Here is a 13,933-nt window from a genome sequence, read left to right on the forward strand (position 1 = left end):
ATACTGATAAAATGCAGTCCATATATTTATTAAAACTATATTTCAGATTATTTTCATTATTTTCATATATTTTTTTTTCATGATTTCTTGCGGAACCCCAGCTGATGGTCTGCGGAACCCTAGTTAGGAATCACTGCTCTAGAGCCTAGGAGAGAACTTGAACATTTTCACACACAATAATGCACGCAAATTTACAATACACAATAGCATTAACGACAAGAACTAATTCCACAGGAAAGACAGAAAAATCAAATGGACATGCCGACGAAACAAGAGGAATAATTCCCCGAGCTACACCTCATTAGATCATATAGTCCTGTTAAGGTGACGGGAGAGCGTTCCCCCTTCCAGCACGGCAGCCACCCTGGCGGGGCGCGAATCTTTGGCCTCACAGTCTCGAGCCCGACAACCTACCACAGAGCCACCGCGCTCTACCGACAAAATGAGAATTAATTCCAAAGGAAAGACAAAAATCAAATAGACATGCCGGCGTTTCTATTATATATGTTCTCTCCTAGGTTCTACAGCCTAGGAGAGAACTTGAACATTTTCCCACGCAATAATCCACGTAAATTTACAATACACAAGAACACTAATGACAAGAACTAATTCCTAAGGAAAGACAAAAATTAAACTGACATGAAAACGTTTCTGTAATGTGCCTCACATCTCCTGACAATCCCACGGCATAACAACCATGAATGTTTAACGCCACTCCAGATGTTAAACATTAACCTAACCCTACGGCACAACACAATTTCTAGAATGTTCTTCACATCTTCAGATATAAACCACTAACCGGCTTAACATGTATTTTTTTTTCTTTTATCATTCTTACCTCTCCCTCAGGGCCTTGTAAACATAAACTGAGAATTTTTATCAATCTAGAGCCTATAGTTAACCTTTCAGTCACTGTCTAGTTAACCTAGTACAATTACAAATCAATACCTGCGCAAGAATGCTTTTAGTAGATTCATCCCAAGCTAATCCTGTGATTTATCTTCTCAACCTAACTTCAACATATGCTTGACACTAACTCGGTACTTATTTGTTCTTTTCCAGAGGCACATTATTAACTAAGGTAAGAACCCTACAGTACTGGCACCAACAACTCCCGTTTTGCACCGGCACCTTAATGCTAGACTTTGGATAACATGATCGTTCAGACAATTTCAGTTCACAATTAGGAAACTTTTTAGTCTTTACTCAGTCATATCCTCCAGAATTTTCTTTACAGGCTACTACTACTCTTCACGTATGTATTTAGCTGCAGTACAGTACAGAGAAATAACACAGTATAATAGTACAACATTTGTTGCATTTCGTGTTATTATGTCAATCCCTCTTTCTCAAACCTGCTATTCCTTAACGCACCCAAGTCTTGCCTACAATGAACGCAGCCGCTTCACCAACACCAAAACAAAACAACCCATGGCTTGGTGTTCGTGCTGTCTGTGGCCGTACTGTGTAACTGTGGTAATAGGTAATAGTTGAGTTATTCAACTTCTTGTTAAAACTCTGAAGCAAAAATTTGGATTGCAAGGTCTGGAAGCAGTAAATATTAGTCGAAAATTCCTTTCAGTGCCCTGGCCCATTTTCAAGTGAGAGGTGTACCGCTACCAGGTAGTACGGTGCCGTACTTGTATTGTGAGTAGGCTCGTGCTTGTAAGTGGTTTGGCATGCCCCATTCTTCAGACTTAACAGTATTGCACATGTAAGTGCCTATTGTATTATTGTAATTTGGGTAACATGATGTCTGAACCTTTGGAAATGGCATCTATAGATTTTCCATATTTTTTATGTGTCATAATCCTAGAAAAGGGGCAGTGATGTCCAAGGTAGCCTGGGTTAGGTTATAGAGGTTTATCTAGGTTAGGTGTTAATTGCACAATTTTCCAAAGATATCAAGTTCTCTTTAGATTTTGACCAAGAACAGTGACAATGATTAGATGAATGTATTGTAAGTCCTTGAATGCAAGGCCTGGGGGGGCTAGGATTGCAATTGAAAAATTGAGAGGAAGGATGAGACTTGAATGCATTAGTGTTATGATGAGGATGGGATAGATTGAGATTGTTTAGGTGTGCAGAGAGGGTGGAAGATGACAGTTGAGTGTGGAAAGTGAGAGGTGTGAATGTCAAGGCTAGGGTAGCAAGAAGCAGACCAAAAAGGACATGGGACGAGGTCATAGAGCATGACCTCAGGGATAACATCAGATTTGGGAGGCTGCTAGGGATTGTGCAACATGGAGAACTGCTATCAGGCGACCTAAGTCCATTGCATGACAAACATGTTGCCGTATTTATAAATGATAGGAATGAACCCCATGCTTACTTTTTGTATCTGGAGATCAGCTTGTGCAAAAAAGGAAGTGGTGAAAACATTGATTATGGCAAATTTCAATCTTCGGTCAAGCACAAGCTTTGTGGATAAAGCAAGTTTTTTGGGTAGGTATATATAATTTTTATGTGATTGATTTTGACCCACATTTCATGCTGTAGCTAATGCCTTATTTCCAAAATTGATGGAATCACTTAAATAAAAAAAAACACTGGGTTCCTAATGGGCCAGACCCTTCTCCATGATGTTTATCATTTAGACTGGCACAAAATCTAACCTTGAAAAGCCACATGCTTTAGGGAGTGGGTGCTGGTTTGGGGTCGTCAAGAAAACAAAGAGTAAATTATCTTCATTCTGAAATGATTTCTGTGTGTATTTTTCAGCATGTACATTGCTGTTAATAATATCCAAAGGAAATGGCACTGGAAGAAGTTGTTGATGAGAGGAGCCCAGTTTTACCCAAAGAGAACACGAGACTGCTTACCCTGTTTTTTCTCGTATGTAAAAAAAAATGCTAAACCTACCTGTGTACATACTGTACTGTCTCCTGCTTGTGGAGTTTATTAAAGGATAAAAATACCAGTAATAAATCCTGGGAGGAAGGTAGAGTCCCGGAGGATTGGAAGTCTATCTATCTATCTATTGCCAGAAGCCATAATCCTGTATGGGGTGGCCATTTGACTCTGAGTTATTTGTTTTACAGGGAGGGGTCAGGTATAATTATTCCCTTGTACAAAGGAAAAGGGGAAAAAGAAGTGTGTGGTAATCATAGGGGAATTTGTCTTCTTAGTATAATAGGAAAAGTGTATGGTAGGATACTTATTGACAGAGTTAGAGAAAGAACAGAGAAATTAGTTGGAGGAGAACAGGGAGGCTTTAGGAAGGAAAGAGGTTGTGTAGATCAGATATTCATTCTTAGATCTTTAGTGGAAAAGTTTCTAGAGAAGGGAAAGAAGTTGTATGCGGCTTTCATGGACTTGGAGAAAGCATATGACAGGGTGGATAGACAAGGATTGTGGAAAGTATTAAGAATATATGGAGTAGATGGGAAGTTGTTGAATGCTGTGAAGAGTATGTACGATGGTGCGAAGGCTGCAGTGCGTGTGGATGGTGAACTAGTGAATTTTTCTCTTTGAAAGTTGGGTTGAAACAGGGATGTGTCATGTCGCCATGGTTGTTCAATCTGTACATGGATGGGGTAATAAAAGAGGTACCGTACAAGGTAGGGTAGTGGATGTTGGAGTGGCCCTGGTGAGAGAGGATAGTGTTTGGAAACTCCCTGTACTGTTGTTTGCAGATGATACTGTGTTGTTGAGTGAAGATGAAGGGGAGCTGCAAGGCTTGGTGGATGAGTTTGGGAGAGTGTGTAAGAAACGGAATCTAAAGGTGAATGTAGGGAAGAGTAAAGTGATGGTCTTTGAGAGAGATGAAGTCAGTGATTGTACAGTGAGGTTGGATGGTGAGGAATTGGAAAATGTGAGTATGTTTAAGTATTTGAGTAGTGTGATGAGTAAGGATGGAGGTTTGGAGGGTGAAGTGCTTGAAAGGGTACAGCAGGGAAGAAAGGTTGCTGGTTCTTTGAAAGCAGTGATAAGAAACAGGAAAGTGAGCATGGAAGTGAAAAAGTTATTACATGACAGTATTGTGATACCAACTCTAACGTATGGAAGTGAAGCTTGGACGTTGTTGGAAGGACACAAGTCAAGAGTGAGAGCAGTAGAAATGAGCTATTTAAGAGGAGCCTGTGGAGTCACATGGAGAGACAGGCTGACGAATGAGGATATAAAGGAGCGTTGTGGTGTGGATGTGGATGTGATAGGAAGCGTTATGAGGAACACACTGAGGTGGTTTGGCCATGTGGAGAGGATAGAGGGTGAAAGACTGACGAAGAGAATGTATGTGAGTGAGGTGGAGGAGGGAAGAGGGAGGGGGAGGCCGAGGATGAGATGGAGGGATGGGGTGGAGAGGTATATGAGAGAGGGGGGTGAGAGTTGGGAGCAGGGCAGTGAAATGGCGAGGGACAGGGCAACTTCGATGCGATTTGTTTGTGGCCACCCTAAATGGGATTGAGGCGTCTGGCAATAGATAGATAGATAGAAATCCTGAAAAAGGTGAAAAAATAAGTTTTTGTCATTATAGCTAAACTGGGTTACACAAACCAAAAGTCCAGTGATATTCTTTCCATTATTTCAGGTCTGTGGAAAGAGAATTCTGAAATGCTGTCTTGGGTATACTTCAGGTAGATATGAGACCACCTCATATATTTAAAAAGATTTTACCCAACTTTGAACTGATTCGGAGACATTTAAAAGGTGTACAGAAGTGCATTTAAGTACGAAGAGGATCCATCAGTAAAGAAGGAAAACACAATTTATTCAAGGGGAATGTAAAGTTAGGATATGTTTGGCTAAGTTTGCATAAAATAAGTTAGGATTAATTAGGCTAGGTAAGATTAGGTTTATTTAATTAGATTGGATTGTTACAAAAATTTAGGTTAATGTAAGTCAGTACTAATAAGGGTAATTTTGTGTGCAAATAGCCTTCTAAGATTGCATTGTCTGTCTTCAGCACACAAGATGGCTGTGTCTGTCTTTGGCACTGTTGGGAATTGTAAACAAAGACCTCTTTTTGAAGACTATCAGCACTTGAAAGAAAAAAGGAAAAAACATGGGAACTTGAACTCCTCAGAATATACCGTACTGTACTCGAAGAATCACATTGAGGGCTTTGATGAAAATAAAAAATAATAAGTAAAGAAAACTGCAAAATAAGGTGATCCCATGTCTCCATGAAGATTATTGCCAACTTAGGACTGTAGTAGCAAAAACCAAGTTTTCAACCCCAGCTTTTGATGCTCTTCAGTTATTATACCAGCATTACATGTGTTTTCTTTAGAGAAAAGCATTTTTTTTTAAGGTCTGATCCCTTTTCCTTGTGAAACTTAGGGTTATACAGTATACTTAAACCCAAAATCAAGATGTGAAATGAAGACCACAAAATCTTGACAACAATTTTTGAAGTACAGTACTTGACAATAATGAAATGTATTTAGTCATTCTGTATGGTTGCTGACTGTACAGTATTCAGTAGTATGGGATGCAGGCTGACCATACGTAATAACCACAGGTATTCCTTAAATGATTGTCAGAAATTAATTTTGCTTTAAAGTTTAAGCATGTGACCTTCAATAATACTGTTTTATGAGCAGGCTTTTGAGTCCTGTCATAGGCAGGCTAAGTACCGTAGCTTACTGTGGTTAGGCTATCATCATTTTATATGACACAGCAAAAAATATACAATATAAAATGAGTGAAACCCTCTGAAAAGAAAGTCTGAGCCTGATAGTTTGTGAAGAATCTGTTTTCAGGTTAACTTACCAATCCTAATGCATTTCAGCCTTACCTAACTAACTACAGCATTACTTTGCACAGTGGCATTATCATAGCCAAGGAGGTCTTGCCTAAGTGACGTATTTGCTGCTGCTATAAAACTCAAATTGTGAAAAGTTGGAAAATACCATCTCAGCACTTCTACATCACCTCGGTTTAAGCTACCTTTCCTAGAAGGGTAGTCAAGTCAAACCCCACCTGCTCATGGTAACCTCGCAGACACCCTGCTTTTTCATTTCTGTTCTTTGTGTGTTTTGGTTTTCTTCCTTTTTACCCTAAAATAGGATGACACAAATAGGGGCAGCACGACCTAGGTTGATCCCGGTTAGTACCGTATTGTATATCCTTTTTGCTGTTGTTGGTGTTGTTTTGTCTTGCTCTTTTCCTTTTTTGCCATAATCATGTGCAGACAACACCAGTGCCCTCACTGCAGTACTTTGATGGCAAAAAGTGCACAAGCACTGAAGTGTGCGTACTGCAGTGAGAGGGTTCATTTAGCATGCTAAAGTATGGATGCAAATGACTATACATTTATGAAGGATAGCTACCAGCAGGGATTTCGCTGGCTGTGTAGCCAATGTGTTGTACCTGCAGGTGAGGTCTTGGCTGGTGGAGGAAGCAGTCATAAAGAAGGAGCTGGAAGATGAGGGTGTTGGGCTTGTTTTTCAGGCTATCAGGGATCTTTCAAGCAGACTGGAGGCATTAAAGACCAAGGTCTCATCACTCATGGCTGTCACCAAAGGCCAGGCCAAGTCATTTCCAGATGCTGTTAGAAGGGGGGGGGTCTCTTGAGAGGTATGGGAAGGATCTGCCTAGGGGTATGGTAGTAGTAGTAGTTGTTCTCTAGGCAGTCTGGCCAAACAGCCCTGAGTCCCTTAGGAAGGCCATGGCCAAGACCGGGCTTTCCCACAGAGCTCTCAAAGAGTGTATGTTGTGTTGTTGGCATAGATGATTGTGTGCAATGCAGTCTTCTATAATGTGCTTAATAGTATGGGGTGCTGTGTTGCATCCTGGACAGGCATCAGCAATGGAGTCATCCAGCCTCTTCTGGTAGCTTAAGAGGGCTGGATGGTGCCCACATCTCAGCCAGGCCAGGTGGACCCTGTCCTCACGAGGGAGATAGGATTCAGAAGGGTGGATGTCAGGAGGCCGTGCATGCAGCTGTGTGTTGTCTTTAAGTGACTGAATGGAGCGGCGAGTGATCTGAGTGTGGATATGCTTCTGGAAGCTGGTCTGAGGTGGGCGAGAGGGGAGAGATGACAGTATTTGTCGATCAGCGAAGTTAAGCAACGTTGGGTCTGGTTAGTACTTGGATGGGTGACTGCCTGGGAACACCAGATGCTGTTGGCATCCCTACGTGTCAAGTGGGGTTGGTGGAGGATTAGTGCCCCTCCCTGTAAAACAATTAACTCTAAGCCCTTGGCCACCCTGTTTGGGATACATGGCGTCTGGCAATGGATGGATGGATGGATCGTGTGCTGGGTGTTGTTTTGATGTTCCTTGGTGTGGGTGGATATGCTGCCATATAATACTGTATAGTGGATGTTGTGGGTTTGTGGAGGCTGCAGCAAGAAACTGGGTGCCTCTCATGTCTAGGTGATCCTTGACTTTGAGGACTTTGGTTTCTTGATGTAGGTGGTCTGTGGATGTAGTAGCTGTGCAGCCCATGATTATTTTTAGGGCCATGTTCTGTATGGTCTGTAGAGTGTTGTAGTGTGTTTTGGTGAGGTTAGAAGCCCAGGCAGGGCTTGCATAATTCATCACTGAACATATGTATTGTTTGTATACTGTGGTGGTAGTTTCTTTGTTGTGTCCAAATGTTGTATGGGCAAGTGACCTCAAAGCATTGAGTCTTGGTGTTATTTTATTTTTAATGTTTGTGATGTGTTGTTTAAATGACATTGATGTATTGTATGTTACACCAAGGATTTTGTGTGTGTGTGTGTGTGTGTGTGGTAGGGGAGTGTTGTTTATGGTGAGGTGTGGGATGTGACTGTGTTCTGCTGTCCAGTTTGTGAGAAGGGTCACTGTAGATTTGGCTGGGGCTATTTTGAGCCTGTTTGTGGGTATGGTTGAGTTCAGTGCTCGTGGCCAGAAAAAAGCCATCCGTTGTCAACAGGTAGCTCCTGATCATAAAACCAAAAAGACATGCTGATGCTCCAATGAGTCAGATGGGACCAGAAGACATTAGGGGTGTACTTGACTCGTTACCAGTTGAAAGTTGCTTAAAACCAAAGCTGGTGGCTAGTAATGACGTTTCCATCAGCCAAGCCAAAGGTGAAACAGGTGGAGTACTGAATGATCATTTTGGCTTTGATGGCAGTTTTTGCCAATCAGAGCCAGAGAAAATGCTGCCAAAAATGACCATGATGGGCCTTTCCTCTTCCTAGGGCAACTCAGACATCATCCCAAACATTCTAAGTAAAAACAGTGAAGATGCTCGTGGGTGGAGGTTGCATCCTCAACCTTCTCTTCACAAGAACTAAGAACAACACTAAAATCGCTGTCTTGAAGATGTCGCCAGAGGTGAGATCCTCCATGGTAGAACAGGGCAACTATATCTATGTGGATATTACAAGATATTGTGCTTGAGATAGATTGTGGGTTTCACAGTGTCATCACAGTCAGGTTTTGATCATACATCTTAGAGGTGTTCTAGAAAAACTGATGAACCAAATTGTGTTTTTTGTGCTGGAGCCCATAATTCTAAGGATTGTAGTAGCAAACAGAAATTCTCCCAAGTGCGTCAACTGCACTTCCTTAAGACATCAAGAAGCTAACACTAATCCACAGTTGGTTGCCCATTGTGCATTTAGTAGAGACTGTCCAGTTATTATTTCTCATAGGGATAGATTCGTATAATGCCATTCAGGGATTAGTGAGGCTGGTCACTCTCATCTTAAATATCAGGACCAACTTGTCTAGCACCGGGCTCCTGCACTCCTCATGGGGCAACATAGGATTGGATGATGGATGAATGGATTATTATTATAAGTACGTATTATCTGTTCTTATCTACTTTTATGTAACATTATATCCACTTTTGGACATTTTAAGGTTATAAAGGATGTAGAAAATTGAAGTCTCTTAGAAATAGACATTTCTCATAGCAAAGCTTCTCGTAATTGTACATGAGAAGTTAATAACCGTACCAGTATTTTTTTTTTCCTTTTTTTTTTAAAGAATGTTCAGTCATTGTGATAACTCTCACCACTGGCATTGACACTGAAAATGAGATCTGTAACTACACTCCATTTCACCAAGTTTGGCATCATCATTGATGTCCTCAGTGCCTGTATTGTTGATGTAAATCCTCTGCACTGGGTAAACTTTTATGTTTTACCTTGAGAACCAATATATAAAGGTAATAATAAAAGGTATATCCAGTATTGAGGACCCTTATCAATGCTACAGTGTTGAGGATATCACTGATGGTACCAGACTCACTGAAATGGAGTATAGTGTTTTATGCATTATTCTGGCCAATATCAGACAGTTTAAATAGCAGTGCAGTGGCTTCTCATTAACAAATTCAGTACAGTGTATTATGAACTCAGAATTTCAATTGCTTGGAAGAAATAGACCCATAATGGAAATGTTCATAGGGAAGATACATACTGTACTGGTACTGAAGGTTTACTCCAACTTTGACCCCTTTCAGGTAAGGCTGATAGAGATCCAGGTTGGGCCAAAAGTGTTGCATTTATGTGTACCTTGTAAAACTCCATTAGTTTCAAAAAGCTGCTTGCAGCCTCAGGACCATATTTTGGTATAATTCTTCCATTTGAGCAACCTTTGGCAGAGTGGAATCAAGACACTAGTTCTTTGCACTGTATTTCAGCATATGTTTGAGTTGACATGGTGGTGACAGGAGTGATGGAACCTGGTCAGGCTGCCACTGTTGATGGGGCAGCAGCAGGTCGAGGTATCTCTACCACCACACTGCTGGCTGAGCTCGACCGCTTCTTAGGACTGGCCACATCGTCCACATCAGATAAACGAAGCCATGGAGCAAGACGTGATGGGATGGGTGATGGGGAGGAGTTGGCAACAGCAGAAACTGCTCTGTTCCTTCTTCGCAACCTACCTCCTGCTAGACCAGCTGCCCTTGCATACCTTGCTCATACACTTTCCAAGCAGGTGCAGCCATATATTGATGGCCTTGTATTTCTCACATGACATACAGCCAGAATTCTGGGGGATTAAATGATGTGTGTTTGAGTATCTGGCCCATTTCACATGGCATCGTGTTAATAGTTTCACTTTTCTATTCTCTGCTTAATTGGTTTATGAATTCTCTCTCATCCTGTTTTACTGAGGTGGGCAGAGCTGTAGTAATGTCTAATTTTACCACTGAGTTGCATTAAATAAGCTGCAAATGACCATCTAACCAAGTTAAGATGGGCAAACAATAGGAATAAACCTAAATTTATCCCATGGTTTTTATGCAGATTACCAAAGGAATAAGAAATTGCTTATTCAGTAAATTGAATTTAACCTTGATTTAATATCTTGATAGTTGACTTGGTGTTTAAATAAGGTTAGGAGTTTTCCAGTCAAAGCTTTTTCCCAGGACTACGATTCACAAGCAAACATAGGATCGGCTCCCTCTTGTAACTTAGATTTGTTTTTTTCAGGTGGAACAAGGAGAATGTAGAATCTCTCCTTATCTCATGCTCTTTTGCAGCAGAAACAAATTTTTGTTGCAAAGATTTTTTTTTTTTTTTTTTTTACAAAGGACAAGGAAGAGTGGAGAAAATTTCATGCAAATAAAAATCAGTTATAAAAGATAATTGATTTCAGGTTTGTTAACAAATCTGGCCATGGAATTCAAACATTGAAGTTATAATGTAAGGTAGCTGCTGGACCCTAATATTGTAATAAGATCATCATCCGGACCTCATTTCCCACCCTACGGCAGGGCGAAGAGTAGCAGCATCCAGAGAGCCCAAATTTGCCCAGTCCAATGGGCCATGCTTCCATTCACTCACCATTCAAGCCCCCAGAATCCTGGCTCTGTCTGACTGTAATAGGAAATTTTGTAAATCAGGGAACATTTTTCACATTTACATTGTTGTGGTTACAGTGTGCAAGTAGTACAAATGGCACAATTAGTATGGATAATTTAATCTGGTACTTTACTTAGCATCAGATAATAAAATGGAGCATTAGATATGATAAACTAGATGGAATTTAAGGTAGCTGAATGATAAGGATTGAATGTTAGCATGGTAGCCAAGTTACTTGAGTTGTATATTAATGAATGTGTAGAGGAAATTGGTAGTGATAAATTAAGTTTGGAGAAAAGTTGAAGAGGGCATCAAATATGGGATGATTGTATGTTGATGGAATTTTATGACTACTGTGTGTTTCTGTCTGTCTGCATCAAATTATAGTATTTATTTAGTTTGTGTCACATGGTCAGGATTGGATTTGTGAAATTTTTGTTTATTGTTTAACCAGTTTGTTTTAGTGATCAGAAGTTTATGAAAGAATTAAAAAATGTAATGTACTGTAGTAGAAACTGTTCTTGGAATTGTATTAAAGACTGTTCATGGATATGGCGCTATAAAGTACTATCTGACTCGCTAATTATTTTTTATTTTGTTACCAGGTGTCGAGTCACATGCGAGGGCACAGTGGAGGTGAAGGATGTCGAAAACCTGACAGTGTGGAGGAGGGTGTGGCAGGTCAGGTAGAGGGACTTCTTGGAGAGGTGCTGGAGGGGGCGCCAGGTGTATGGGGACCCCTTGTTGGGCAGTGGGCAGTGGAGCAACTTGGACGATGGTCGGTGGAGTGGGCCAACACAGTGGTGGGCCGTGGAGATGCTACCCTTGAGGAGGTGGTGGCTGGGTGGCTCTCATGTGGCCCTGCTCGAGCTCTGGCTGGTCTTACTGTACAGTGTGTGGCTCATGATCCAGACACAGCTGTTGCTGCACTCTTAGATGCTAGTGCAACCAATGGCCCAGCCCTTGATTGGTTGGTGGCCCATGTTGGCTGCTCCTTTCCTGCCACTGTTATCGGCAGAGTTTTGGCACTTGGACTAAGAGGATTTGCTGCTTGCCATGGCCGACCCCCTGAGCACCAACTGGCTAGTGTTAATAAGATTTTGAGTCATCTGGCGGACCGCCACTTGCCAGATATACGACGTAGTTTACATGCCATTTTGCTACGCACCTTTGAAGGGGCCTCAGATGCGGAAGCTCAGGCCTCAGTCCCTTTCTTATTGTGTCTGGCTGTCACCAGTAGATCTAGAACTGTCTTGGCTGCCCTCACTTCAGGTCTGGACACCCTGCTAATTCCAAATGACCGTTTGGCAGCCTTGGCCAATCAGGTTAATTGGTGGGTGCCCAGGTACTTTGCAAATCATGGCCAGTTACAAGAAATGGTGGTGCATTTAGTGCTTGATACCGGTGGATCTGCTGCACCCTCAATCCTGCGTCTCCTCTTGCAGGGTGCAGCTCCTGCCCCAAAGTTACCTCTGGCAGTGGCGATGGCTGTAAATAACATTTTGCAAGGTGTTGTAGGAGAGATCTGCATGGTTACCTACATGAGAAGGAACTCTGGGTCTAGCCGCATTCACATTCCTTTCTTAGTGGGTCTGCGTGGGGGTGGTCTAGATGGCAGTGATGTGGGTGTAGCCGTGGGTGGAAAGGCAGTGTCCCCTATAGCTGGCTTGGTAGAAGAGACTTTATCTGTGCCAAGCAGCCCAGCAGTTATGGCTCATCTAAAACAGCTGGTGACCCTTGTAGTGGTGCAGCAGGGTCCAGCAACTGCAGCCACCATACTTGGCCACCTGCTGCACTGCCACACCAAAGAAAATACCTCTGGCCACCATCAGATACTTGCAGCAGTCATCACAGCTGTAACAGTACATCAGGCTCCACATCGCACAGGAGACTCACCTTTAGCTTGGGCACTTGCCGGTGCACTTCAGCCTCAAACAGACTCCTCCATCATTCTCACCGCACTAACTACACTGGACACCCTTCTAAATCAAAGTCAGAATGAGCGCCTCCATATCTACCCAACACTTACTCATGCCCTTCTTATCAGTGTGCCCATTCTGGCAGAGCTCATCAATGATCCTGTGTTGGGTACTGCTGCAGTCACTATCCTCAGTCAATTGCCACTCAAGAAGCCTATCCCTGTAGGTCATGTCCTTTCCCTCAGTCATGCAATCATATTCTATTTCTTCAGCAGCCTCCATGAAACTAGTGTCATCAAAAAGGTGTCTGGTGTAGGGCGCTGCCAGCTGGTGCTGAGTCAGCTCTCACGCTCTTCCTTAGGACTCAATCTTATCATACGACTGTTGGTAGAAGGAGCCTTTCGACCAGAGTGTGCCTATCTTTTTGGAGCAGAAAAGCAGGCACACTTAAACTTCAAGGAGGTTCAAGGAGAGATGCTGATCAAGGCCAACCGCCAGTTTAACTCTTGGGTGAAAGTACCTCAGTCCCACACCAGCATCTTTCACATGGGTATTATTGGGTCTGGCCGTGCCTCACAGACAAATCAGTCAGTTACCCTCTCACCTGACACTATTAAGTTGCACACTCAGCTGCTGCTTAACACACTAAGTGTGTGTTGTGCTGCCCAGCCTAATGGGGAGGGAGCATCCACTGTTGCCCTTCTTTTGGTAGAACTTGTATCACCAGATATAATGTTCAATGGCTTCCCTTGGCCGGAGGAATACATTAAATTTACATTTGAACGAGATCTGGCCATCAAAAAGACGTTTGAGGAGTTCCCAGTGGCATGGTCCCTGATTGAGTTAGTCGCAATGCACAGAGCAGCCTTAAGCTATTGCTCAGTGTTAGTTCGAGCATTAGCCGCTGCCCTCACTGCGTTCTGGAACACCTGCCCCTTCTCGTCAGCTCAGCAGGTTCCAGATGCCCTACAGGCTACACAACGCCTCCTAGAGGTAATGGTAACAGCACAGTTCCTGCCAGGACCATTGCGTGTCATGCCACAGATGGTTGAGGCTCTGGCACCCTTTGAACTGGTGTGCATCTTACAGGATGTTTGGGTGTTCATGCGGGATCACACACCCTCACCCGACCGCTGGCTGGAGTTGCCATCAGGCTTCTACCAGCGTGCACCTGACCCTCCCATGGCACTTGGCTACACAGAACGGATCCAGCGCATCATCCAGTCCAATGTAGACTCCATTGGACACCTCATGTCATTCATGGTCAATTCAAAATAA

The 13,933-nt window shown here is 42.6% G+C and overlaps 1 protein-coding gene across 1 annotated transcript; it reads left to right on the forward strand.

Moving 5' to 3' along the window:
- Positions 1-9,585: 9,585 nt before the first annotated feature.
- On the forward strand, positions 9,586-13,933 carry omd (integrator complex subunit 5 omd). The gene is made up of 2 exons (XM_080268070.1): positions 9,586-9,867; positions 11,342-13,933. Exons 1-2 carry the CDS (start codon positions 9,586-9,588, stop codon positions 13,931-13,933), a joined length of 2,874 nt encoding a protein of 957 aa, XP_080124196.1.

Source organism: Coenobita brevimanus, chromosome 26 (genome assembly GCF_032717465.1).
Source record: "Coenobita brevimanus isolate Jiangsu-jjx chromosome 26, ASM3271746v2, whole genome shotgun sequence".
Taxonomy (NCBI): Eukaryota; Metazoa; Arthropoda; class Malacostraca; order Decapoda; family Coenobitidae; genus Coenobita; species Coenobita brevimanus.

What these genes read in the sequence shown, in the direction of transcription:
- omd (XM_080268070.1), top strand. Translation starts at nt 9,586, where the DNA reads ATGGTGGTGACAGGAGTGATGGAACCTGGTCAGGCTGCCACTGTTGAT. An exon ending in CTCATACACTTTCCAAGCAG is followed by an intron (nt 9,868 to 11,341) that starts GTGCAGCCATAT and finishes TTTTGTTACCAG; the next exon opens with GTGTCGAGTCACATGCGAGG.